The sequence below is a fragment of the Balaenoptera borealis genome (assembly GCF_965194805.1).
Source record: "Balaenoptera borealis genome assembly, chromosome: 13".
NCBI lineage: Eukaryota > Metazoa > Chordata > Mammalia > Artiodactyla > Balaenopteridae > Balaenoptera > Balaenoptera borealis.
In genome coordinates this window covers 93,790,022-93,815,914 of record NC_138870.1, presented here as the reverse complement: position 1 = coordinate 93,815,914, position 25,893 = coordinate 93,790,022, and the positions used below count along the sequence as shown (strand labels likewise).

At 60.4% G+C, this 25,893-nt stretch overlaps 1 protein-coding gene across 2 annotated transcripts in view; it reads right to left on the bottom strand.

The window, feature by feature from the left end:
• Positions 1-6,718: 6,718 nt before the first annotated feature.
• The window catches only part of TOM1 (target of myb1 membrane trafficking protein), a 46,119-nt gene continuing 26,944 nt past the window's right edge, over positions 6,719-25,893 (bottom strand). The window contains exons 4-15 of one of the 2 annotated variants that reach the window (XM_082348958.1): positions 25,585-25,734; positions 25,091-25,225; positions 24,829-24,978; positions 22,383-22,499; positions 19,661-19,794; positions 17,969-18,002; positions 17,471-17,564; positions 16,615-16,735; positions 12,626-12,701; positions 8,697-8,756; positions 7,708-7,747; positions 6,719-7,628 (exon numbers count right to left, since the gene is read on the bottom strand). In XM_082348958.1, the coding sequence (XP_082205084.1) occupies positions 7,474-7,628; positions 7,708-7,747; positions 8,697-8,756; positions 12,626-12,701; positions 16,615-16,735; positions 17,471-17,564; positions 17,969-18,002; positions 19,661-19,794; positions 22,383-22,499; positions 24,829-24,978; positions 25,091-25,225; positions 25,585-25,734 (1,266 nt within the window). In that variant the 3' untranslated portion in view covers positions 6,719-7,473. The remainder of the gene's footprint in view (positions 7,629-7,707; positions 7,748-8,696; positions 8,757-12,625; positions 12,702-16,614; positions 16,736-17,470; positions 17,565-17,968; positions 18,003-19,660; positions 19,795-22,382; positions 22,500-24,828; positions 24,979-25,090; positions 25,226-25,584; positions 25,735-25,893) is intronic. The other variant, XM_082348957.1, reaches the window with a different exon arrangement.

Genomic DNA, 25,893 nt, shown 5'->3' with positions numbered 1-25,893 from the left:
GGTCTCTGAGGTTTAACATTCTGGGGGAGCCAGGGGTGCGTACAGGGGGCCAGGAGGTGTTTCCACAGAGGGACTCCCAGCTGCCATCCTCTCCCCCATCCCTGCTGGGCAGGTTCCGTGGGGGACCTGGATTCTAGTCCTGATTCTGCCACAGATTTGCTGTGTGGCTTTGGCCAAGTCTCTGCATCACTCTAGGCCTGAGAAGGGACCCTGCCCTGCTTCACCCTGGCAGCCCCCTTCCTGCAGGTGACCGGAAGCTCCTGCAGACTAAAGGGCACGTTCAGCCCACCAGGATTAGGGCCACACACACATCTAGCTGTGCGGGCGTGCACACGCAATGCACAGACACGCACACATGGTGGATTTTCTAGCCCCAGCAGCCCTAGGCACAGCCCCAGTATCAGAATAAAATGCACCTCATCCGATCCCCACTAGGACTCTCTTTCCCAGAAAAAGCAGACTCAGTGAGGCCAGTCCACTTCCCAGCTGTGTGACCTTGAGCAACTGACCTTTCTGAGCCTCACTTCTCTCCTCCATAAAATGGGGATTCCGGGTCGCCACCCCAGTGCAGCCCAAGGGCAGGAACACAGGCTTCCTCCTTGCCCTCTTCCTGGACCATCTGCTTTTCCTTTTCAGGTGCTATCCCAGGGCTGGGCTGGGACGGGGGTGGGGGGGAGGTGGGGTGCGGGGGGGGGTGCGGGGGGGTTGCGCGGGGAGTGCAAGGACATTCCCAGCTTGGGTTTCACTTCCCTTCTGCCCTTGAGGTTGCCAGCTCTCCAGGGGGCAACCCGTGTGCTAGCAAGGAGGTGGCCCGGGGTCTTCCATGTCTGCTGACCTGGTCAGCAGGCATTTTCCCACTCCTGTGGCTCCTGCAGCAGAAGAAGAACCCTGGGACCCCATGTTGCCACCTCTGTTACTAGGATTTGTAGCCTCACATTTTTTTCCCAGAGGGAGGACTGTGGAATTTGGGGGTTGAGGGAGTGGAAGAGCAGAGTGGGAGGAAGCCTCAGGATCACTTAATCAATCTCCTTGGTTACTTGTTGGGGAAACTGAGGCCCAGGCAGGAAAGGGCTTGTCTCAAGTCAAACTGTAAATCAGTGGTGGTATGGGCCAGAAGCTGTGTCTGCTGACTCCCCGCCAGGGCTTGGGGCCACACAGCCTCTGCAAGACAAATAAGGCCTCTGCCCTGGCCTCGCTGAGCTCTCAGGGTGGGCTGAGGGCTGCCTCTTCCTGGGCAGGGAGGCCCCTCCCCTCCCTGGGCCACTGTTTCCCTGTCTGTGATACCACAGTGGCCCAGCCTGGACTGTGGGGGGAAGAGGGGTGCAGGCTGCCCTAGGGCAGGGGCAGGGAGAGGCCACAAGAGTCCTGAGCCAGAGGCAAAGGGAGAAGATGGGGCCATGTGAGGCTACTCCCCTAGCCTGGCCCTGGTGCCCAGGGCGGGTAGAAGAGAACCCTGCCAGCTCGCTGCCCTGGATCTGCTCTAAAACACAGTAGGTGGCAGTGGGGACCAGGACAGCCCCTAGCCCAGGCTCTGGGTGCCTGTGGCCTCCTCGCCTCCACCTCCTTCCTGTTCTGCTCTGCTCCTGGCCCCAGTGGCTGGCCCTTCCTGGGATCCCAAGGCCAGGTTGGCCCAAGGATGGATCAAACCACCCTCAAATCCCTAACAGGGGTGTGGAGGTGGGTGTTACATGTGGTCAGTCCTCTGCAGAGCCAGCGTGGGTCAGGGGTGATGCTGTTCTAGGATGGGGTCCAGAGCAGAGTGGTTATGCCCTGGGAGCATGGCCAGAGGGGCCAGGCCTTTGTATTTCTGACCAACTGTGGACTGAATTGTGTCTCCCTCAGCTTCAGCTGTTGAAGTCCTAACCCCTAAGACCTCTGCATGGGACTGTATTTGGAGATAGGGTCTTTAAAGAGGTAATTAAGGTAAAGTGAGGTCACTAGGATGGGCCCTAATCCAGTATGACTGTGTAAGAAGAGGAGATTAGGACACAGATACACACAGAGGGAAGACCATGTGAAGATACAGGGAGAAAATGGCCATCTGCAAACCAAGGAGAGAGGCCTCAGGACAAAGAGGCTGCTGGCACCGTAACCTCCATGCCCCAGAATTACGAGATAATACACTTCTGTTGTTTAAGCCCTCAGTCTGTGGAACTCTGCTATGGCAGCCCTAGCACGCTAATACACTGGCCAAGGACTTTGGTGGTGTTTTCTGATGCAAGAGGTAGGCAGGGGTAGTTTGGAGGTGTCAGTACTAGGTTCACACAAACATTTGGATGGTTTGAGGAGACAGCGGGGCTCAGACATCACTTTGGAGTCTCATCATTCTTCTTAAAGTGAAATCTCCTGTTCCTCTTCCACTCCTGTCCTGAATAATTGGTTGAAAGCCATTAGATGGGACCAGGCAAGGCAGGCAGCTGCCCGGAGGCGGGGCTGGGCCGCAGTGGCCCCGAGTGGGGTGTTGGAACCTGCACTGGGTGAGGAAAAGTCTGAGCAGGGGCTCTGGTGGTCCATCCAGGGATGTCGGGACCCAAACAAGGTGAGGACGCCTACAGGGCCGGGGCAGCGGGGGCAGTGGGAGACTGGCTACTGATGGGACTGAACAAGTAAGTCTGTACACAAAGGGCAGCAGGAACCAGGCTTCTCACTGTTATCGAAGGGGGTCATAGGGAACGGGGAAAACTAGAAGGAATCTGTGATTTTGGGTTGTGATTGGAGTTGTTGGTGTAAACTTGTGCTTTTCTGCCTATACAGGTAGAACTAGACATACACAGGGGTCTGAACTCGGCGGTCCGCTGAGCAGGCCCACAGGAACAAGTGCACCCCGGGCTTCGCAGGAGGCACTCAGAGCTCCTTTTTGCTGGCCCTCCCAGCTTGTCAACTTGGGGGTGCTGGCCCCGCTGGCCCTGCTACATGCAGCGCTGCTGCCATCTCGTGGTCGCTGTGGGACACTGTCCTGAGCCAGGGTCACCCCTGGAGAAGGGGTTGGGGGGGCTTTCCAAAGCTCCCCACTGTGCGTCAGCAGAGCCCGATCCAGGACCAGCGGGCAGCTCCCGCCTCTCTCTCTTTGCCGGGATCAAGACACTACGGCCCCACTCAGGGGCAGCAGCTCAGACCCAAGAGAGGGGCACAAGGGCCCTGTTGTTGGAACTGCTGTCTGGGAGGCAGCGAGCACCCTTGAGAGCTGGGAGAGCAATACCAGAGGCTGAGGTGGGGTCTCTGAAATTACCCAGGAGTTGGCGGGGCAGTGCCCCTGGCTGGGTGTCAGATGCAGAGGCCGTTCTGGATGGAGGGGGTACCATCCATGACAACATGTTTGGAACATTTCTTGACAGATGTTGTGGTACTGGTCCTTTCAGTTAACCCTCATAAGAACCCTATGAAGGAGCAACTGCTATTAGCCTATTTACAAGTGAGAAAGTTGAGGCACAGAGAGGTTAAGTAATTTGCCTAAGGTCACACAGCTCAGAAGGGTAGCATCATGATTTGCTGTTGTATGACAACTGGAGAGGCTGGATGTTGACACTGGGATTGGGGGTGGGGTCAGCGTCCAGGCCCAGGGTTGGGTCTGGGGGTGGTCAGGGAAGCCGGGAGGGTGCAAAGGGGGTGGAGGCCCTGCTAAGGGGCTTCTAGGCAGCTCTGGTCAGTGCTTCCTCCAGGCTCCAGGGACTGCCTCCCAGGTGGCCCCTCCCTACCAACCTGCCTGCCTCCACTCAACCTCCCTACACCCCTGGCCAGGTGTCATTTCTGAGGCAGAGGGCCCTGCAGGAGCCACTGGCGCCTGGTTAATCCTGATGCGGTGGCCGCAGCCCAAGGCTCCTGCCTGCAGCTGGTCCTCTTACGTGGGGCCGCATGACTTCCCACTGATGCGATTGGCCCAGGACCTGTGGCCTCAGACACTGCCTGGTGCCAGGAAACCCAGCCTGGCCAGCACTGGTGCCTCCTGCCGGGGCTCCCTCGCCCGGCCCAGCCCAGCCCAGCCCCGGACGCGTTCTCTCTGGAGGGGCCCTCAAGGTGGGGCCGCACAGAGCTGCGCCCTCCGGGGAAGCCTGGACACCTTCACGGCCGGGCTCTTCGGGCAGGCCCTGCCTCACTAGCCTTGGGTCCTGGTCAGAGACCCTCCCTGGCCTCCTAGCCCCCGTCACTTGGCATTAGTCTCCCTTTCCTTCATTTCAGAGCAGGTGGCACATTTGGAACTTACACCTGTCTATGTTGCCCCCTTCCCTCCACGTGACCCACCGGGCCCATTCACCTCTGTATTCTCAGCACCTAGAACCATGCCTGGTGTGCAGCCGGCGCTCCTATCCACACGCAGGAAAGAACAGGTCACTTGGCAACTTTAGCCATTCACAGGCCATGAGCCCCGGGAGCCACCGAGGGTTCCCTGGCTCGCAGTCGCTCATGTGGAGGAGGGGCAAGCAGAGGGGAGAGGCAACGGTGCCGAGAGGAACAGGTCCCGCTCTTCCCTTACTTAGTGTGTGACTGGTCCTGGCGTCCCCCGGCCTCAGTTTCCCACTTGTAAGCAGTGGTCAAAACCATTAACCCCGCGGGACCGTTGTGAGGCATGGAAAGGCCCAGGCCAGGTAGGGCCCACAGCAGGCATGTGGTGGGGATGGAGGGGAGGACCTGGGAGAGCTGGGGGGCTGCAGGGAAAGGGGACAGGCCCCCCATATCCCAGGGGTTCAGGTCAGGCCCCAGGACAGGTGGCTGGAATGGCCGTGCGAGCAGGTGGGACGCCTGTCTGAGCTCAGCGGCACAGCGCCCCACCGCGCGTGTGTGAGCACGAGCGGCAGCCGTCCAGCCTAGCCAGCAGCGGGGGTGGGTAACCCACCGAGTATCCCCACAGTCCTCTCGTCTGACCGCCAGGTGCTGCCAGCCTCATGATACAGGTGCACACTGTGAAAAAGATGGTCACCAAACCCAGGTGCTTTAGGGACCTTCACAGGCTATGTGGGGTCAAGCACAGGCTTCGGCTACCGGCTCCAGACGCTGGTGGTCCGGCGTGTGGTAGCTGGCCATCGGCCGGAAGCGGCCGGGGAAGGGGCCTCTGGAAGCGACCTGCTGTCATGTGTGCTGACGGGGGGAGGCGGCCGGGCCAGCAAGATAAAGCAGTCTGGAGAGTCGGGCCGCGGTCCCCAGCACCTGGCCACCTCTGCGTGACCTAAAGCAGAAGACTGCGGGGGTGCTGGCGGCCGTGTGACAGCAGGGTACACCAAGTGGGGCTTCTTCCCAATTTTGAGTCCCAGCAGCCTGGGCAGGGCTGGCAAAGCTCCACCACCTCGGCACAGGCGTCACTGCCGAGTAACTAGGCAAAGCTGGACCATGTCCAGGAGATGCTTAATACCTCGTTAAAACCACAGCCTTCCCGTTACCTGGGCGAACACAGCTAATTTACACAGGACGCAGGCGGTAACCTTGAGTTTGGACCAGCTGAGCTTGGTATGACTGACGGGTGAGGGCCCAGCGCGCCTCCATCTCCCGAAAAGCTGCCCGACCAGGCCGATGGCTGGCTACCCAGGGGACAGGGATATGGCTGCTCCCCTTGGGCAGGGGTGGCGGGGAGAGGAACAAAAGGTGGTTTAGGTTGGGGAAATGGGTCAGATGTCACGTTCAGCCGCCTTCCTCCAGGCTGGCTCCTCTGCAAAGCTCTGAATCTCGGCCTAGACGATAAGGCCCCTCCTCCCTGCTTAGGGGATGGACAAGCCTGCCGTCCGTTGTACCCACCTCCCAGCTGCTTCCCTTGCCCCAGCTCCACCTGGAGGGCTGGCTGAGCCTGGTCTCCTGTGTGCCCGGCTCCAGGCCACGCCTCAGAACGCACGTACAGCCGCCCGCTGCTGATGGGAGCTGTGGGCTGCTCACAGACCCGGGTGAGCCCCACTCCAGCTGCCTAGGCCCCCTGGACCCAGGCATTCAGACTTCTGCTCTCCTTCATGGGCTGACCTTTCAGGCAGACCAACTGTTTCAGCCCCCTTCCCTCCCACCACCGAGTGCTGGGCCAGGGGGCACCAATGTGCCTCAAGCAGCGACTCCCAGGGAGCCTGGTGTGAAGATCCCAGACCAGAAAAGGTGGTACCCCGAGACCTGGGGCGCCTGAACTGCCACGGAGATAAGAACTGACACCCGCGCCTGAGCTGTGTGCCCAGGCATCCACACTGAGCCTCAGTGTTGTCATCTGAAAAATGGGGACGCACTGATGTGTGAGGAAGTGCCCGGCACCTAATAAACAGCTGCACCTGGGGCGGCTCACATGACCCACTGAGTCTGTAAAACAAGATGCAACTCTGCTCCGCCCAGGGTTGTCGAGACGATTCCACGAGCCCACGTATAGCCTGGTACAGCACCTGGCACCTAGGCCTCAGACGGGGTGGCCGTGTCCTCCCTGCAGGCTCACTGCCCCACCACGCCCCCGCCTGCTCCGTCTCTGTGATCACACTGCTACCGCTGCTGGGCAGGAGCTGGCCTGAGCGGGGACGGCAGTGTGAGGTGCTGAGGATGCAGGCGCGTCACCTGGGAGAGCAATGGGGCCGCTCGGCAGGCAACTCGTGGCTGCAGCCGGAGCTGGTGTGAGCCGCGGCCGCGTGCCCAGTCCTGCTGCCGCATCTGCCTCGTCTGCAGATGCCCATCTCATGGGCGGCCCCCAGCCCAGCCCACAGGAGTCCCTGCCTCTGGTGAGGCCAAGAAGTCACCTCCTCCTGGAGACTGAACACTGCTAGCAGGCTGCTTTTCTACCTTTAATTGGGGGTACAAAAGGCACCTCTCCCGGTATGAGAGGATCAACCAACAGGTGCGGGGGCCCAGTGCCTGGTGGAGCCCTGCTTGGGAGGAACAGAGGAAGGATGGAGGGCAAGGAAGTGGAGGTCGTGGGGGCCACAGGTGCCCCAGGCATCCCTGGAAGCCTCCCCTGGCGGCCTGGGCCTGGTGAGGTCTCCCCCAACCATGTGCAGCTTCATATCTGGACAGTGTGCGCTCAGCAGAGGGCCACACGCCCTGCCCTCAACAGCTGGCCAAAGCCTTAGGGCTCCAAGGCAGGGCCTGGGGAATGGACCTGAGGCTGCGACAGAAACTTCTGTTGTCTCCAGCCCACGGCCAGGCCTCGACTGTCAGTGTGGGCTCGGAAGAGGGCTCCTCTGGGCATGGGTCCAGGGAGGGGCAAGGGGACTCACGCTGGGGCAACCAAGCAGCCGGCCTTGTCTGTTCCGGGGCCTCCGGGTTCTCAGCAAAGTCGTAGTGGTCAGTTGGGGCGGGAGGGGAGGCAGGGGTGTCCAGGGTCCCGAAGTGCAACTGACCTGTTCCCCCAATTCATCCGGCTGCCCCCCACACCCCCAGGCAGCACGGCCCCAACCTCAAGGGGGAGAGAAGGGCATACGTAACAAGCCACCCCCAAAGCAGCCTTAACACTGAAGGAGAGACAGGTCCCCGCCGCAGGGTGTGGGAGCAGCGGGGGCTCGGGCTGCAGGGTGCCAGACCCCACACTCATAAGGCAAACAGCACGTCGTCATCTTTCTCCTGGGTCTTCTTCCGAGGGGCACTGCCAGGCGGGGGACCCGGGGGCCCCTCGGCTGAGGGGCTGGAGAGGCTGGGCAAACGGTCGGCCACTTTGGCTCGTTCTTCCAGGAACTTGTCAAATTCTGGAGGAACGAGAGGGAGGCTGCGGGTGGGCTCGGAGGCTGGAGCCGGGGAGGGGTGGGCAGGGCCAAGGTCTACTACCTTCACTGGTGACGCCCTTGGGCTCCTCCGCGTGGTTCCCCTGAGAAAGCAGAAGGTGAGGTTAGCTGCGGGCACTGCGGAGCGGGCTGGGGCTCAGGCTGCTGACCCAGAGGGGTCCAGACCTCGGCTCCACCCCTTCCTGAGCCACAGGCCTTGGCCCGAGCCACTGGACTTCTCTGAGCCTCGGTTTTCTGCTTGGTGACACTCACAGGGTTGTCGGGAAGCTGTAACAGACGACTACTCGCAGAGGGCCAGGCGCAGGGTAGGGTGCCTGGTGGGCCCCTGACAATCGCTAGTTCCTTCCTTCCAGTGTCTAGAGGGATGGGCAGACGCGCCCCATGGTGGAAAGGCTGACACCCAAGCCTGAGGCCACGCGTGCTCACGCTGGGGGCTGGGGAGCGGATAAGCCTTCACCCACCAGATGAAACGGATGGACCTTCTCCTGACCTTGGGCAGAAACATGGTCTTGGCCACTTGCAGAAGGCGGCCTCTGGGCCTGGAAGTGCCCAGGCACTTGGTCCTTGGCGCCAAGAATGGGGGGTGGGGTGGCAGATGCTGGGGGAGGAGCCCGGAGGGGGGCCCGGGCTGACTGCCCCTGCCGCTCACAGGGGGCAGTGGGGCTCTGGAGACTGCCGCCCCCCGCCGCGGGCGCGGCACCCCTCGCAGCTGTCTGTCAGCCTCCTGACCTGCACGAGGGGCTGCCGAGCTCAGTGCTGCCATGGTCCCCGCTGCCCTCGGCCCACCTGTCCTGCCCACAGTGGGACCCCGATCGGCAGCAGGCTCGGGGAAGGGGAGGCCCCAGAGGCTGCGAAGGGTGCGGGGCCGGGCCCTCCTCTAAAGGGAAGAACCGGGGGCAGCGGCAGGGGAGGGGACGCTAACCCCGCCAACGCTCTCCTCACCAGCTGCTCGTCCTGACCCCGCCCCCCACCACCTCCTCCTGAGACAACGGGAGCTCCGGGTCAGGTGGGCGAGGAGGGGGCCGGACTTACCACGTCCGTGGACAGCCACTGCTCGATGTCCTCCATGAGGCAGGCCTGGGTGACGGGGATCTGGAGGGAAGGGCAGGGGGTGAGGCAGGAGGGCAGTGCACCTCGCCGGTCTGGGTCCACCGGCTGCGGCCTGGGGCAGTTGCCCACCCCTGAGCCTCCTCACTCATGCGATGGGGCCAGTCGGACCTGCCCTGCACCCCCGTCCCCGGCAGTCCCTCCAGGATGGCTCCTGCCCAGCTGCCTGGGACCCCGAGTTCTGCCCGCTGTGCCAGGCTGTGGGCAAGGGGGAGGCGGGGCCAGCAGGCTGAGGAGGGGATGGGGAAGGGCTCCTGACAGCTGGAGCAGGGCCACGAGGAGAATGGACCCCTGGCTCCCACAGGCCAAGGGTGCGGGCTTGGTGCGCAGGCCCAGGGCCGGGACCAAGCACAGGTGTTCAGGGGCATCTGACACGAGAATATTCACAGCCCAGGGAGCGGCCAGCCAGCAAGGCTGGGGCAGGGGGCACGACTGCAGGCTGTCTCCCGACACCTCCGCAGACTCCGCGTTCGTGGTGGAAGGGGGCAGAGGTGGGCCGGGACAGAGGGAGGGGCTGAGACGACCAGACGAGGCCAGGCCGGTGGATCCCGAGGGGCTGCGGCTATGCACGGGGACATGGCACTGTGGCTCCACCACACAGGCTCCTGCACAGGGGCCGGGGGCTGAGGGCCGGACTGGGGCAGGGCTGGGGCCTGGGGGCTTCCCACGCGAAATGCGTCTACAGCGGGAGAATCCAGCTGGAGGTTAGGGGCGCAGACCCTGGGATCAGAGAGACCAGAGGCTGGCTGGACCCCTGCGACTCGGCGCAGGTTACTCAGCTCCTCTGACCCTCACTTCGCTCATGGTTAGAGAGGATGACAGGACCTACCGTCCAGGTCCAGATCGCTGTGAGGATTAAACGAGATGAGGGAGCGAAAGAGCTCAGCACAGCGCCCGGCACAGCGGAGGTGCTCGGGAAATGCCGTTACCACTTAGCTACTTCGGGAAACAGAGGGAGAGTGAGTCTCTCTCCAACCAAAGCCAGGTCAGTCCCCAAGCTCCATCCTCAGCACCGAGGGCCCCAGGGGGCAGCAGGGGCCCCCAGAGAAGAGGCGGGAGCTGACTTCGCAGCAGCAGCGGCAGCGAATTCTCTGGGCTGCCCACCTCAGCCCCCTCTGCAGGCACTCGGCCCAAGCCCAGGAGAGCCCCGGTCGCCTCCCGGCTGCCACAGGGGCTGCCCGGGCCTTGCTTCCAAGGCAGCACCGAGGGGCCGTGGAAGCGAGAGCAGAGGGGGCGGGACCGTGCTGGGTGGGCCCCGGAAGGCCCTCGGCTGCCCACCCTGCTCTCCTCTGGTTCTGACGGCCAGTACCGCCTGGGTGGGCCCCCTGCGAGTGTGCCCGGCCCCTCCTCTCCGTGTCTGGTCTCACCATCCAGTCACTGAGGCTCTTCTCACCGCCGCCTCCCATCTGGGTGAGAGAGGGTCACGCTGAGGGTGGCGGGAAGGCCAGGGCCAGGGCCACTGGCGCGCTGGGGGCCTCCTCCAGCAGGGGCCTGCTACCGCCTCAGGAGCCTCTGTGCGCGTGTGCGTGCCCATGCTTGTGCTGGGCTGGCGGGCGGTAAAAGGGCACAGGAAGCAGCAGAGGGCGTCTCCCTGTGGGGACCCCAGAGTCCTGGATGGGCAGGGCAAAGCTTCTCCCCTACTTTTCACCCCAAGGGTCCCTGGGGGTGGGGAGCTGAGCAATCCTGGGGTCCCTGGGGGTGGGGAGCTGAGCAATCCTGGGGTCCCTGGGGGTGGGGAGCTGAGCAATCCTGGGATGGTGGAGCAGGCAGCCATTGGCCCCCCACTGGTTCTCAGGGGATTCTGATGGGCACCCAGGGTTAGAAGCATTGCTCTACCCGGTCCCCTCATGTTTACTGACAGGCAAAGAGGAGATCCCTAGGGCCCCAGAGCAGAGCGACGATGGAGGAAGCCTAGGGATCTGGCTCCAAGCCCATGACCCCGTGACTGCCTTTCCCGCCTGGACAGACCCAGCCCGGGGCCTGTCACATGCCGTCCAGCATCCCCACCTCCCAGGACTCATTAACCCCGGGGGGCAGCCACTGGCTGCCCACGGAGTTGGCACTTGATTCCATTCTGTACATTGCTGCCTGGGATCACGTGCTGACAACCGAGAGGGAGAAAGCCTTACCCCCCAGCCAGACGTAAGCACCTCGGAGCAGATGTTTATGACCTGGCTTTAAGGAAGTCATACCCTGATTTGGTGGAAGTCACTTAAATCTCTCAAGTCATCAGAGATGAACGAGCAGAACTTAACCAGCGTCTGCTTTTCTGCAGGCAGTGGAGTGTGTGTGTTTCTGCCCCGTGGCCACCTGCCGGGTGGGGCAGCACCTGCCGGGTGGGGCAGCAGTCAGGAGACCTGCATCTAGTGCTCCTCGTGCCCTTGAGGTGCTGTGTGCCCCTGGGCAAGTGACACCCGTCCTGGGCTGCAGCGGTCAGCACAGCTGGGCTGTTCGGCCAGCCTCCGCCCATGGGAGGTCAGGTGGCGTGGGAGGTCAGGGCTTCCCGAGTGTCTTGATTCATACGGAGTCCTGGAGCCAGAATGATGGCCCCTGGGAAAGGAAGGGCGAGCAGCAGGGGAGCACCTCTGCTCTTTAGAGCTCCGCAGGCCATCTGGGGCTCTCGTTACCAGCACTGGCTTCCAAGTTGGACAGACCAACAGCTGTGAGACCATGGGCAAACGACCGCAATTCTCAGCCGCGGAGCCCCCCGAGTGGGAGTGACCACGCTGCAGGGACGTAAGGTTAATAGGTTCACTGTGTGCCAGGCACTGGGCTAAGGACGTGACATCTGTGGTCTCACTTAACCCCCCTCTGTAATTCTCTCATCTGTGAAAGGGGACACCTCAAGGGTTTGTGTGATGACTCACTCAGTAAGCTGGGGACGCCGAGTCCTCAGCACAGGGCACAGGCTCAACAAATGACTGCTTACAAAGAAAAATGGTGGGAGGCTCTGAGACCGGGGCGTGAACGCGCTCTGCGTGGCAGCAGGTCCACAACGCACGCAGGAGGCATCTGAGTCCTCGCTGGTCCCACCTCCACAGTGTTCCAGGTCTTGCCCTGTCTGACTTGGGAATGACTCCTGGGATGCTGGGGGCGCCCGTGGGGAGTCGCTGGGGATCCCTCCTGCACCCCCTGCCCCGCGCCCGACTCCAAAAGGCTGGGCAGCTTCCACGGCCTCCTGACCGCTCTCCCAGCTTCCAGGCTGGGTCCTTCTAAAACGGAAGCCAGATAAACGTTCCCCTCTGCTCAGGACTGCTCAGGGCCCCCACCTCACGTGGCATAAACCCAGTCCTCCCAGTTGCCCCTCGGGCTCCGAGCACCCAGTCCCACCTCGGCCTCTGAAGCCCTATGCTGTCACCAACCCTCTCCTCTGCCACGCTGTTCACTGCCCCTGCATCTCCAGCTCCCAGGTCCTGCACTTTCTAACCACCTCCCAAGGAGCTACTCGGCCCACTGACTGGGACAGAAATTCTCTCTTCCCCAAAGGCATCCAGAAACAAATGCAAAGGTGCGAGAACTGTACTGGGAGCTCTTGCGAGGGGGAGGGGTCGCCCACAGAGCCTGCGCAGTGTGGGCATGTGGCTGTCACTCCACAGAGTCCAGAAGTTAAATGGAACAAAAATGGCACCCTTGGATGCCACCCTGTGGTCTTAGGGTCTGTTCTGCCGTCCCCCTCTGTCCACACTCCTGCAGATGACAGGTCTCTGGAGGGGCAGTGAGGCCGAATACTGACTCAGCTCCCGTCTGCCCTCTCACGCTGCCTATTATCAACCACCGTGGGCACCGCTGGGCAAGCGTCCCCTGGCCCTCCTTCTGGACAGGCCCCAGGGTGGCGGCAGGGCCCCTCTGCTTACCGCTCCGGTGCTCTGCTGCCGGGCACCCAGGGCTCCGGCCAGGCCATCTGTTGCTTGAGGGGCTTCGTATTTTACCCTGAAAAAGAGGCCACCGTGGCCATTACGTGCCGCCCTTGCCTTACCAGGCATGCCAGCTGACGTGAGGACAGAGGCGGCTGAGTGGGGATGAGCTGGACTCACAACCCGTGGGGACTTGGGACGTGCCTGGGCAGGGGCGGCTCAGACCCCAGGAAGGGCGCCCACTCTGCAGGCCTGCCTGAGGATGGTAGGAAGGGTCTCATTTCCTGCCTTTGGGAACCGGGATCAGACGTGTGACCCGCACGACAGGCAGAGCAAGGCTGGAGAGGGGAGGGAAGGTGTTGGGGGCCAAAGACCAAGACCACCAACCTCCTGTGACCAGATCTGGATGAGAAATAGCGTCACTGACCCCACAGTCATAGAGAATTTGTATCTAGACCCTTTTCCCAGCTGCTCCCATTCCATAATTTCAGAAATCACGGTTCTGTGCAAGGCTGCATGTGAACGGGGGAATCCCATTCTGCAGCTGAAAACAAACGTGCAGACTGCGGGTGAGGAGGATTCTGAATGTCCTCTGGGGGATGCCGGTCGGCGGGTACTGGGAGGAAATCAGAGCTGACACCACAGCTTCCGGGCAGAGGAGGACGGGGAAGGAGGTGTCTGCGGCGTCTGAGGTGAGGTTCCAGGGGGAGCGAGAGAATGAACCAGGAGTGGGAGGAAAACCTGTGCTAACGAGGGGGCTGGGTGTCTCTCTGACTGCTACAGAGGGGACGTCCAGGGGAGGCTTTGGGGACTCAGCCCTGGCACTAGGAAAGAGCAGGTATCCTCGCCCTGAGCTGCTGGCAGAGAGGAGGTGAGACGGGGTCAGTCACTGAGGCACAGACGAGGGCGCGGAATTCCAGCCTCAACGGGAAAGCCGCTACGGATAGAGATGAGGGCTCTTCTTCCAGGTGGGGCGGGTTGGGGAGCATCTCACCCTCTGCTGGAGCCAGGGCTGGTCCAGCTCGAGGCTTCAGGAGCCGAGACCATAGCACATGGGACTCTCGTAACGCCAAGCTGCCCTCCTGGGGACTGGGTAGACTGGCACTTAAACAGGCCTCTCGAGTAAAAGCCCCCAATTCTCAGGCAGCCTCTCTGAAGAGCGGCCGTCTGCTCCTCCCACAGGACCCGGAGGCAGCCAGGAGAGTGCGCCCATCAGCGAGCTCACCGCCCCCCACGACCGGCGCCCATGCAAGTGGGCTGCGGCCAAGCTGAAGGCCGGGCGGCAGGCGAGGCGCCAGTCCTTCTGGAGGGCAGATTAGCACCCCTGGCTAATTGGGGCAACAAGGGCTGGCGAGGAGGAGGAGATGCCAAAGCCTGAGCAGCGCATCCTGACCCAGGGAGGCCCGCTCACTCTGGGGTGGGAGTGGCCGTGCACCTAAGATGCAGCGGGTGTGCTGGGGGGAAAGGTAGAGATGAGGCATGTCCAGCCCCAGGAAAGTACAGAAAACGACGATGCCCTTCATTCAAAAGAACCATGTGTTCCTTCCTAATTACTCCCCACCACCTCAGCTTTTCCGTCTCTCTCCTGCTCTCATACAGTCCCCAAGGCCAAAGCCTGGCCATCCCTGGGGGCCGTGCCTGCAGCGGTGGGGCCCACACGACGCACACAGGACTGCCGGCCCTGTGCCCGGCGCAGGAGGGAGGAGGGCCACCCCTCAGGTGGTCCCGGTGAGGCTGGGGGGCAGGGGCTGGACCCGGGGCCACTTGGGGTGACACTTGTCAGTGCTTGAAGAAGACACAGCGGCACTGGGGAGCAAGTGAGCGTGGAAGACGTTGAGGAAGAGAGTACGCTTGGGCTTCCCTGGTGGCGCAGCGGTTAAGAATCTGCCTGCCAATGCAGGGGACACGGGTTTGAGCCCTGGTCCGGGAAGATTCCACATGCCACGGAGCGACTAAGCCTGCGAGCCACAACTACTGAGCCTGAGTGCCACAACTACTGAAGCCCACGCGCCTAGAGCCCGTGCTCTGCAACAAGAGAAGTCACCCAATGAGAAGCCTGGGCACTGCAACGAAGAGTACCCTCACTCGCCACTTAGCCTGCATGCAGCAACAAAGACCCAATGCAGCCAAAAATAAAAATAAATAAATAAATTTATTAAAAAAAAAAAAAAAAAAAGAGAGCACCCTTGCTTCCGGCCAAACCTGGCTAAGGTGACCCTAACTCTGCTCACCCAAATGTCCCCATGGCTCTACTTGGCATCCTGAGTGGAAGAGCCTGGTCAGCTGGTGAGGCCATGATTGTGCCAGCTGTGGTCAGCATAGGCCAGAGGGAGGCATGGGCCAGACACTCGGTGGACAGAAGAGGTCTTGGAGGGTTCAAGAGCCCCAGGGTACAGGGCAAGGTGGGGAGTCCAAAGGCCAGCCAGGTGACCAGGGCTAGAAGACCCAGCTGATGCCCCAGAGAAGGACGGCCAGGCAGGCTGGCAAAGCAAAGAGGAGGCTCGGGCACACTCCCATCCCGCAGGGCGCTTTCTGCTGGGGTGGAAACCCCTCCCCAGGGAGGGCCTGCAGGAGGACCCATGACCTGAGACGGTTCGTGCTGCCCTTGCAGTACGTCTTCCCTGGCCCCGGCGTCTCACGTGCTCCCCTGTCTCTGACCCCTTGCACGTACGGTTCCATGGCCTGAAGTGGCCGCCTTGACCTCCCCACTGCGTGGTCCAGTCCTGAGTGCCCTCCTCCGAGTCCACAGTGCTGGGTACACCCCTCCAGGACGGCACCTGGCACTGCACAGCAGTGGTCCGCACGCATGTCACTCCCCCCGTGAGGCTGCGGGCCCCAGAGGGCAAGCTCGGGGTGCGCTTTTCTCTGTTCTTCCGGACCCCGCTCCCCAGAGGAGTGATGGTGCAGCAGCAAACCTCAGCCAGGCTGGGGCTCTCAGGTAGGCTGCCCTCCAGGCTGCAAGCCCCACCAGACTCATCAGCCTGCAGCCACACAGCAGCCTCACTGTGCCCCTACCTCCAAGGCGACCGTGAGCCCCTAGTCCTGGAGCACCTGGGCTCGGGAGGACAGGCTCTGCCCCAGACTAGAGGTGCGGCTCACAGCGCAGGGCTGGTTAGGCCAGCGGGCAGGGCTGCGAGCAGCCTGTCCGGTTCCACCTGGATTGGCCAGGGTGGAGAGGGGACCCCTGGGCCCTCTGCAGGCCCGTCAACAGTTCCCCAAGACACCAGAAGGACCACTAGGGAGCCGGGGAGTCCGCTGGGAAGGTCCCTTAATCCAGAGCTCTCCTTGGCTGTACATCCTGGTTGCCCCGGGGTTATAAGCAAAGGGCTGACAACAACCCCAAGCAAACTACTTCCAGCCTGTATGGAGCCGGTCCTAGGAAGCTGGCCCCGGTGGACACTCGGCCGCGTGCCGCGGCTGCTGAAAGCATCTCCCTGACGGAGATGGACAGTCCCGGGAAGGACAGAAGCCCAGCTCCAGTGCAGAGCAGGCAGACTTGGGTGGGGTAACAGGACTTCTCTGGCTGGTTACGGAGCAGCAGAAATGACTGGACCAGCCCCCGAGGGCTTGGTACACAGCCTACAGCGCAGTGGAGAGCTGGGTTGGGCTGGAGACACTGTGTTTTGGAACCAGACGGCCCTGGGTTCCCAACCTAGTGCCTCCAAACGTTAGCTGCCTGACCTGGGGCAAATGACCCAGCCCCTCAGTGTCTTGGTTTCCTCATCTGAGCAGATCATGTAAGATCCTGGCACCTAGCTGGTCATCAACCTACGGGCATCCCTCCCCCCATCCGTCCCTGCCTGTAGGGCACAGGGTTCCCCGGGCCTCGCAGGACTGGCTCGGGGGAAGGAACTCTGCTATCCTGAGGGGGTGCAGGCAGGGGCTGGTGTGCCCACCAACAAACTGGGCTCAGGGACCTGGAGAGAGGCCCTCCCCTGATAGGGGGTGACCCAAACTGCAGGGGCCCAGGGCGGGGCCCAGCCACTCACTCTTTGCGTTGGTCAGCCAGCGAGCTGCCCCGCGTCAGCGCAAACATGTCAAACTCATCTTCCAGGCGGCCAGAGGCCTCCAGAGACTGCAGGCCAGCCCTCACGCTGCTGGAGCCCAGGTCTGTGGGGACAGAAAGGCCACGTGAAGGGTCTGCCCGGCTGTCCTTGGACACTGAGCCATGGCTGAGCTGCTCCCTGCCAGGCCCAGGTCGGTTCTGGAGAAGCAGCGTGGCCTGGAGTGGCGGCGGGGTCGGGGGGCGTACGGACGGGGCAGGCCACCTGCTGGCTGAGGGACCAGGGGCAAGTCACTTCCTCCCTCTCAATTACTTCCAAGGGCTTGGCATGAAGCAGGCGGCCAATAACGCTAATCACAGCGACGACGGTGGCGATGGCTAACGTGTACCAGGAGTGCACTCTGGGCCTGGCCCTGGTCTAAGCCCGCTCTGTGCAGAAGCTTATCCAGGCCTCACGATGACCTGTGAGCAGGGCCCATTCCTGCCCCTGTTACAGAGGAGGAAAAGGGCCCAGGATGTCCAAGTGACGTGCCCAGGTTCACCAGATGATTCAGGCCAGGGAGAATTCACGGTGTCGATGGGAAATCACACAACAGTGGGATTTCTGAGATCTGAGGGGGCTCAGGAGTTGTGGGACTGCAAGGGAGGGTCCCCTGTGTTTTGTCCCGGCCGCTCAGCCTTGCAGGAATATTCAGCACTGGACCCTGGCGAGGAGGGGTCTGGGCCAAGATTCTGTTGGCGCTCCAGCTGCAACTGTGTAATGGGACGGCACCCCCAGAGCTGCAGGGGTGCCCGCAGTATGTAAGGTACCCTCAGCCCAGAAACCCGCACGCTGCACTTACTCATTCCCGCCAGCTGGGACGAGAGGCTGCTGGTGGCTGCAGGGTCAGGGCCCATGTCGATCAGGTCAGCGGCCGCCTCGGCCTCGCTTGGGGCCTGGGGGCAGGGGAGAGGCCACCGTCATCCTCCCAACCTGACCTGCAGCCTCATTCCCTTCTGTCCTGAAGCACTGGCGCCTTCATTCTTTGCCTGAGGATCTGTCACCAGCAATATCCCCACGCCCCCACACCCCGTCCCTGCAGCAGAGATTGGGAGTCAAGGAGTCTTTCTTCCTCCCCTTGGCCTATCTAGCTCAGCTGGAGGCCTGGGAGGTCCGGAAGACCCCGGGGCATCAGCTGGTGGCAGAATGTTATTTACCCTAATGGCACAATGACATAAGAACTTAGAAGGGGCCCTCTTGGAGATTCTGGCTAAGAAGGCACATCCCAACCAGGATACCTGGGGAGGGAAGTGAGCCCAGCCCTCCTTCTTCCCGTTAACACGGAGAAGGAGCCTCTTACCTTGGCGTTCTGGCCTGTTCGGAAGCGTTCAAACCTGCGAGACAGAAAAGACCTGAGTCAAGGAGAAGGACTAGGCGGCCCCTTAGCACAGCCAGGCTGGAGCTCCTCCCACTGCGGGTCTCAAAACCAGCAGCGTGGGTCACCAACAGGGTGATGACACGGCCTGGTTTACCCTGGACCGATCCAGTTTATGCCTGCTGCCCCAGGGAAGTATGAGCAGGGCCCCTTTTTCACTTGCAAGTGTCCCAGTTAGATTATCAATTATCTGGTCACCTTAGTCACCATTAGCATTAAATAAACAACAGGCATAGACTAAAGCAGAAAAGGAAACGGAGGTGCGTGCACACAGCAAAGGTCAGTACTGTTTTTTGGAACTTGTTCGGTAACATACATTTGCGTGTGTGCGTGTATGCGTGTGTGTGTGTGTGTGTCTCTAAAGCGGTGTAAGGAAGACACACCTCTTACACTGCTTTATGGAGCCACTTAAAACCGCCCTAGACAGGTCAAGGGGCTGGTGGGTAGACTGAGGACTTCGGTCTGAGATCTGTTCCTGACCTGGCCCTGTCCCTCACTGTGTGACCTTGGGTAAATCACCTTACTTCTGAACTTCAGTCTCCTGTCTATTAATAAGCGGGTGACAGTGGAACCTGCCTCCCAGGTGTGAGGATCAAGTGAACCACCAAACAAATGTAAGGTCTGATCAACAGGTGTCAGTGGGGTCCCAGTCACCCCTAGATCGGGCCCTTGGGCCACCTCACGGCCCACACGGCAAATGGCGAGGGCTCTTAGTCCCACCAGGTCAGCGAGCAGGAGAGGCCGGGCAGCCGTGGCCTGCCACGGCCCCGCCCCCTCACCTGATTCAGAATCACTCAGCAAGTGTTTGCTGATAGATAAAAACATGAAATGAACCAGGGGCTGCAGGCGGCTGGCATAACTGGTACCCTGTGCCAGACAGCCTGACCACCGAGTGCTTTACGGGGATAACCGCATGGGCCCTCAGTTACCTACAAGGAATCATGAGCTCCGCTTTACAGATTCAGAGGAAGCGTGGGGGACATTGTTTCTGCAGGCCCAGCACCTCTCCCTGCCTTTGTAACAGCACCTAAGTGCTCCTCTGGGGAGCTGCTCCCCCCCTTTCCTGTGATTCCGGCGGGACTGTGGTCAAGGGGGCCTGTCTCCTCCCACACCTGCGTCCACAAGGACGCTGAGCCAATCAGAGTTCCTCTTGGGGAGCTGACTCTTGGACAGAATGGTACAAGGTGGGCAAGCGTTTGGAGCCCATGTATTCATGATGACACCCTGGGGTCATGGTCCAGGAGTTTCTGCCCCGGAGGCCCCTGAACTGCCCTGGCATCTGTCCTTCCTGCCCCACTGGGAGGCCTTTTATTCTTCTTTGGATTCTGAAAGCTATCCATTCAATAAAGGCTGTTCTCCTAATGACTTCTTTTTCTGCTTAAGTTAGAAAGCTTAAGCTGTGATCCTGGATGCAAGGGCGTAGGCGGCAGGAAAGGAGGCGTGGGGTGGAGGGCGGGCGCTTCTGCCTATGCTGGATGAAGATGGCTGAGGGCACGTGTGCTGGGCGGCTGACCCGGTGTTTGAGAGGGAGGTGAGAAGTCAGAGGGTGCGAACAGGGGAGAGGGGAAGGGAGAAGGTGGGGAGGCTGGCCCGAGGCGGGGCGGCGAGTGGGGCTACCGTTCGTGGCGCAGGAAGACGTTGTTGAGGTCGTCGTTGACGGTGAGCAGCTCCTCGGTCAGCTGCTCACTGGCGATGCGGGGGATGAGCTCCAGGACCCGCTGCTGCATGGCCCGGCACGTCCGGTTGAGCTCCTGCCGGGGGAGGAAGTGAGACAATCACGGCTGCTGGACCCGGAGCGAGGCCGTCTCTACCGGACGCCCGGCCCCGGGCGCACCTTGGAGGTGGAGAGGTTTCCAGACTGGACTTGAGGTTGCACAGAACAGCTTTTGGGGTTCTGCGGACGAGCACTGGCGTCTCATTTCTAAGTGTTTAGCACACAGGAGACGACCAACATGGGGGCCGTGCTGTGGGTTTAACCTGCCTGTGCGGACCTCAGGATTAAGCTCCTGCCCACACCTCTGCTTCGGGGAAAAATCAAGACTGCGAGGTGACTGGCGGAACACCTGCCACTTCTCTGGGTGTACTGAGGTTTTTTGTGACCAAAGCATAAAAAATAAACTGGATGACCCAACTATTATCCCCACTCTGAATGTTTGCCTCATTACTCTAATTTCTTTTTTAATGCTTTTTATTTTGGAATAATTTTAAATTTACAGAAAAGTTGCCAAGATAAGACAGCACAGGGGTTCTTGTAAACTCTTCACCCAGCCTCTCCTGAGTTTGGCATTTGTCAAAACTATGACATTAATGTGGGTACAATGCTGTTAACTAACTACAGACTTTATTCAGGTTTTACCAGTTTTTCCACTAATGTCCTTTTTTTCTCTGTTCCCACATTGCATTTAGTCACCACGTCGCCAACTGACTTTTAATCAGTTAGTGTTATATATTTAAACTTGTTTGGGAAAAAGAAAAAAAATTAGAAGCCGAAGCATTTACAGGCTTTTTATTTGTAGGGCTGAGTATTTCCGTCCTCAGGTGCCTGACATCATGTGGACGGGGGCCCGGGTCACGGTCCTGAGGTCCCAACAGATGGTCAGGCACTGCTGACTGTGGCCACGCGCCAGCACTTTTCTCCTGGCATCATGAAGACCACTGATTTTGGTTCTTTTCAGACCCTGCTGCCCCCGCCTCCCCCCCCGGGTCAGACCCTCTCCCAGGATTTCCTCTCTTGCCTGAGTGTGGGGCAGGGCAGGCCCAGGGGACTTCCAACATCGGGCGGGCCTCCCCTCTCCTCCCCCCATGACCAAGCACACCGCAGCTTTGTCCCTACTTCCTTTCCTGCCCCTCTCAAGAGCTGAAGAGCAGCTGGTGGAGCCACGGTCCTGGGTTCATACCCCAGCTCTGCTGCTGACCAGCCCTGTGACCCTGGGGGCATCCCATGACCTCTCTTTGCCTCAGTTTGCTGACCTGGGATGTGAGGATAACAAGAGTACCTACCTCATGGGGGGGAGGGTGAGTAAGTAAGTCAGTGAGTGAATGTATATAATCACGTGTCCACATCAGAGCCTGGCACACAGGACATGCTCAGTGCGCATCAGCTGTCCCTGTGTCACCCCTGCCTGCCAGCCAGCCTTCTGAGTCCCCAAAATCGCTCATACCCGCAAGGCCTTGGCTTGGGACACCCAAAATTAACTGGGCTACAGCAATCCTGCCGCTTCCCAACTCACTCAAGCTTCTGTCATTTATTCTTTTTAAAAAAAAAAAAAAATTTTTTTTTGTTTATTTATTTTTGGCTGTGTTGGGTCTTCGTTGCTGCACGAGGGCTTTCTCTAGTTGCGGCGAGCGGGGGCTTCTCTTGTTGCAGAGCACGGGCTCTAAGCACGCGGGCTTCAGTAGTTGTGGCACTTGGGCTCTAGAGCACAGGCTCAGTAGTTGTGGCGCACGGGCCTAGCTGCTCCGCGGCATGTGGGATCTTCCTGGACCAGGGATTGAACCCGTGTCCCCTTCACTGGCAGGCAGACTCCTATCCACTGCACCACCAGGGAAGCCCTGTCATTTATTCTTCATATTCGTGTGTTTACTCAACTGTGAGACTCCGACTTCACTCCCCTCCACCCTGCCCCCTGCTCCTACCATAACGTAAGGACCCCGGAGCAAGAACACTGTGTCAGCTTGGTCGGGCCCAGGGACAGAGAGATCAGTACAACCCAGCCTCGCCCTCCAGGAGTGTGAGGCCCAGCAGGAATGACACAAAGGAGACAATCATACCAAGCCCTCTGTCCCCTCACAGGTTCAGGTGACTCCTGGGCCTCGGGGGTCCCTAGCTTTCTTGGCGTGTCTGGAACTGACCTCTGTGGGGAGGGTGCCTTTACCCACACACAACCCCCTCACTCGAGTGGGGCCCCAGCTGGGGGTGGCACCCTGGGGATATCACGTGACATACGGGAGCCCCAGCCTGCAGATCCCAGCTCCGGCCTGCCTGCTAAGTTTCATATTCTGAAAGGTGGACACCTCCTCACCTTCCAGCTTTTCCTCAAGACCACTGACGGGGAGCTATTTGGAACCAGGCACAGGGAGGGTGTTTCACGTGCAAAGCCTTACTTAATACTCATGTCAAACTTGTACCACAGAAGCAAACTGACCGATGAGGAAACTGAGACAAGAGGGGCTATTTCGTTCAAACCACCAAGTGGTAGAGCCCCGAGTTCCAATCTGATGGAGCCCGGAGTCCCCGGCTTTATCATCTCCCATCGTGACCAAGGAGCTCAGAGTCCCCCACGGGAACCGCCGTGGCGGTGGCGGGGCAGGGAGGCTGGGCCGGGGCGGCTGCTCTCACCTGTAGCAGCTCCAGGTCTGCCGGCTCCGCCTGCGTGGGCACGAGCTCCGTCAGCATCTCCGACATCACCCTCACGTTCCCACTCACCATCTCCAGCTCACTGCGCAGCTTCGCAATCTGGAACACACGGTCGGCCCCGCTGAGAGAGGCCGGGGTCTGGAGCCTCTGCCACTCCTGGCACACAGCCTGGCACTACCAGCCCGGCCTGCCGGCACCCTCTCTAGGCTCCGGGGCCACAGCCCTGCGCCAAGAGGCCCATGTTAGGCTTGCCCTCACCCCCGCTGACCCCCTTACAGAGATGTTAGCAACTGTTACAGGGCGCCCGGTGCAGGGACAGACCAGGGGGAAAGAAGCTGAGGGCGGAGGCGGCCCGGAGTGTGGCTGGAGGGCTCTGGCATCTCCTGGGTGCTTGGCGCCTAACAAGGCCCTGGAGGGGGGCTCCCCTGAGGGGAGAGGAGGGAGGCCTCCCTCCTAGGAGGACCGGTTCTGTCTTGCTCCTGGTCCGCTTTGGGGCCCCAGACTCTTCCAAGGATGAGACCCAGTGCCGCCCCCCAACCCTGAGTATGAAGTTCAGACTGAGCACTCGTGACAGGGACGTGCGCAGGTTTTCAACGATCAGGGGTCCCAGTCTTGGCTTGGGGAACAGCTGTAAATCGAGTCGCACAGTCTCTGCACCCAGGTGAGGTGGTGAAAGGCCCCTGCTGCGGCGTCTCGTGCGGTGGGCTCTGCGGGGCGTTTCCCGTCCTCATGGACAACGTGGACACTGTGAATGTCCAGGAAGGGACCAGTGTGGACGTTCCCAAACCTGATCTGGTTGATGAACCCTTTGATCATGGGCTACCTCACGGGTCTAGGATTTAGCAGCCTACATTTTGGGAAATGCTGGTGCATTCTCAGTTGGCTGAACCAGGTGATTTCAGAATCAGCGTCACCATATAAATTCACGGCGCCTGCCTGTGAGGGCAGAATCATTCTGATCACCTCTAAGGCCCAAGCACTTAACGTATGTTGCTACTTAACCTTGACCATAGTCTCGTGAGGAAGGTATCACTGCCCAACCCTTACAGATGAAGAAGTGGGAGTGCAGACACAGGCCCACTACGGTTTGCCAGCAGCTTCCAGACCCGTAAAACGTTTGGTACATTTGGCCTGTTTAACGAACGCTCCTGGCAGAAGCAAGGGAAAAACAACTGATCACAAACCCTGCGTGTCCGGGTCAGATGGGACCTAATTACAAGGAGTGTGGGAGTTACATCAGTGCTGCCTGAAAGCCTTAACGTGTCCCAGGAGACAGAAGGGGACTCTGAAATTAAACAGACTACTCGGTCTTGTTTAGCAAGAACCTTCTTCCACTGGACATAATCAGAGTCTTAATCCACAAAGGTGCCAGACTTCAGGCAAATTGGTTAAAATTACAACCAGGTTACATCAGTTTTGGATCACAGGGTGATTTTACCACTTTTATGCACTTTTAATTATTGGGCCTGTTAGGAAAACTTTTCTAGTAATGTTATTTGTAACTCTGGGGGTTGATTTCATAACTTGCTATAAGTACAGAGGTTTCTCTTTAAATAGGTTTGAGTATGAAAGGCTGTTGGTAAGCTTATTTGTTTGTTAAGACCAAACGATACCGTAGAAGTTTGTAAAACACCTCAAAAGTGTGCACCCCCAGTGCGCAGGCCTCGAGCAACTCCGCCATGCACAACTAAAATGACCGCGCACCCAGGAATGCCAGTCATGGCTGTGGAAGTCCCTCGTAGGGCAGCAGCTAAGGCCGCCACAAACTGCTCGAGGCCAATGCGCAGGGCGCTGGCCTCACTGGCAGGAGGGAGGGGCTGAGGGACAGGCGGCCTGGTCTGAGGAAGGCAGTCCTGCAAAGCTACTCATGGGGCCCCAGAAAACGAGGCCCAGGCCCAGCCTCCAGGATCTTACACTATGCCTCAAACCTTCTTCTTGGGGCTTGGTGGGAAGCATCATGGTGCAAGGCAAGGGTTTAAATTTTTTTCTATACAGATGTTTTAGAATCGTTTTTAGCAAGAACCTCTGTCCAAATGAAATCTTACGTGAGACCCTGAGCAAACCCCAGCAAGGAAGTGGAGCTGCTGAGGCCAAAGGGCTGCCTGCTGGGTGCTTCCTCTCCCTGGAGCTGCCCGCAGGGCTCCACGGAGGGCACAGTTTGGAGAAGGGCCCAGGTGCAGGACAGAGCCTGCCTGGGGTCAGAATTGCGCTTGAACCCCAACTCTTGTCTCTGCTGAACTGTGTGGCTCTGGGCAAGTGAACTGATCTCTCTGAGCCTCATCTCCCAACAGGAAGGATGACACACGCCCTGTGGGCCTGCCCTGAGGACTGGGCAGAGTAATTTCCACACTGACAGGGGCCCGCCCTGACTTGTGGGGAGGGGCAGGCCTACATCCTGACCTGTGCGGCTAGGCCCAGGCTCGTTTACCTGCTCAGCGGTTGGCATTATGGGTGTGTCGCTGGGGAGTAGGGCCAAGGTGGGCAGCGGGGTGGTGTGCTGGCCGGAGTCCCCTTGATGACAGGCATCAGTGCCCACAGAAGAATTCTGTCCTGACGGTGTCTCTGAGTTGAACACGGTCTACAAGGCAACAAGCTGAATCAGTGAGGCTGGCAGGTCAGGGGCCACCAGGAAGCAGCCGCAGAAGCCCCTCTGGGGATGACTCCCGCCGCCCCTGCCCACTGCTCCTCACCCTCTGGGGCGTGTGGATGGGGGACAGCATGTCCAGGTCGGTCATGGGGAACTCCAGGCCCTTCCTCCGCAGGTCCTCGTAAACAGCGACCACACCTGTCAAGTCGGGCGAGCTGCGAAACGCGTCAGCCCAGGACTGAGGGGACAAGGGGACACGGCCGGTAACCACTGCTCACCGGCTCCCCTGCGAGCCTGCCTGCCGGTCCCCAGGGAGCAGAAATTCCCTCCTGGACTCGCCAAAGGTGGCGGCATCACCTGGACAGCCCGCTCCTCAGCAAGGCCCTCAGCCAACAAGGCTCCCCCCGACCCCCGGCTCAGACGTCCCGTCAGCAGAGGAGCAAGACGGGCCCAAGAGAGCAGACGAGAGAGTAGCACTGCCGGGGGGAGTAGCACCAGCGGGGGGAGTAGCACTGGCAGGGGGAGTAGCACCGGCGGGGGGGAATAGCACTGGCGGGGGCACCTTCCTCCCGGCCCGCCCCCACCACCCACGCTCACCTGGATGAGGGTGAGCACCTTGTCGTGCACGATGGTGGGCGGGTTGTTCTTGGGCAGGATGGTCCTCACCAGCACGCCCTCCACGAAGTCCTGGCTGGCCACCAGCACGTGGAAGCGGTGCCCGCAGTTCTTGACGCAGGTTTCCAAGACCTGGAGGCCGTGCGGTGCCCGTGAGCACCCAGCAGAGGAGCGGGAGCGCCCGGACCCCACCCTCACACCCCACCCACGTCCCAGTGGGGAGGCCCAGCAGAGGATACAGCTCCCTGAAGTGAGACCCAGAACACGGAGGAGCGGGGATGACACCAGATC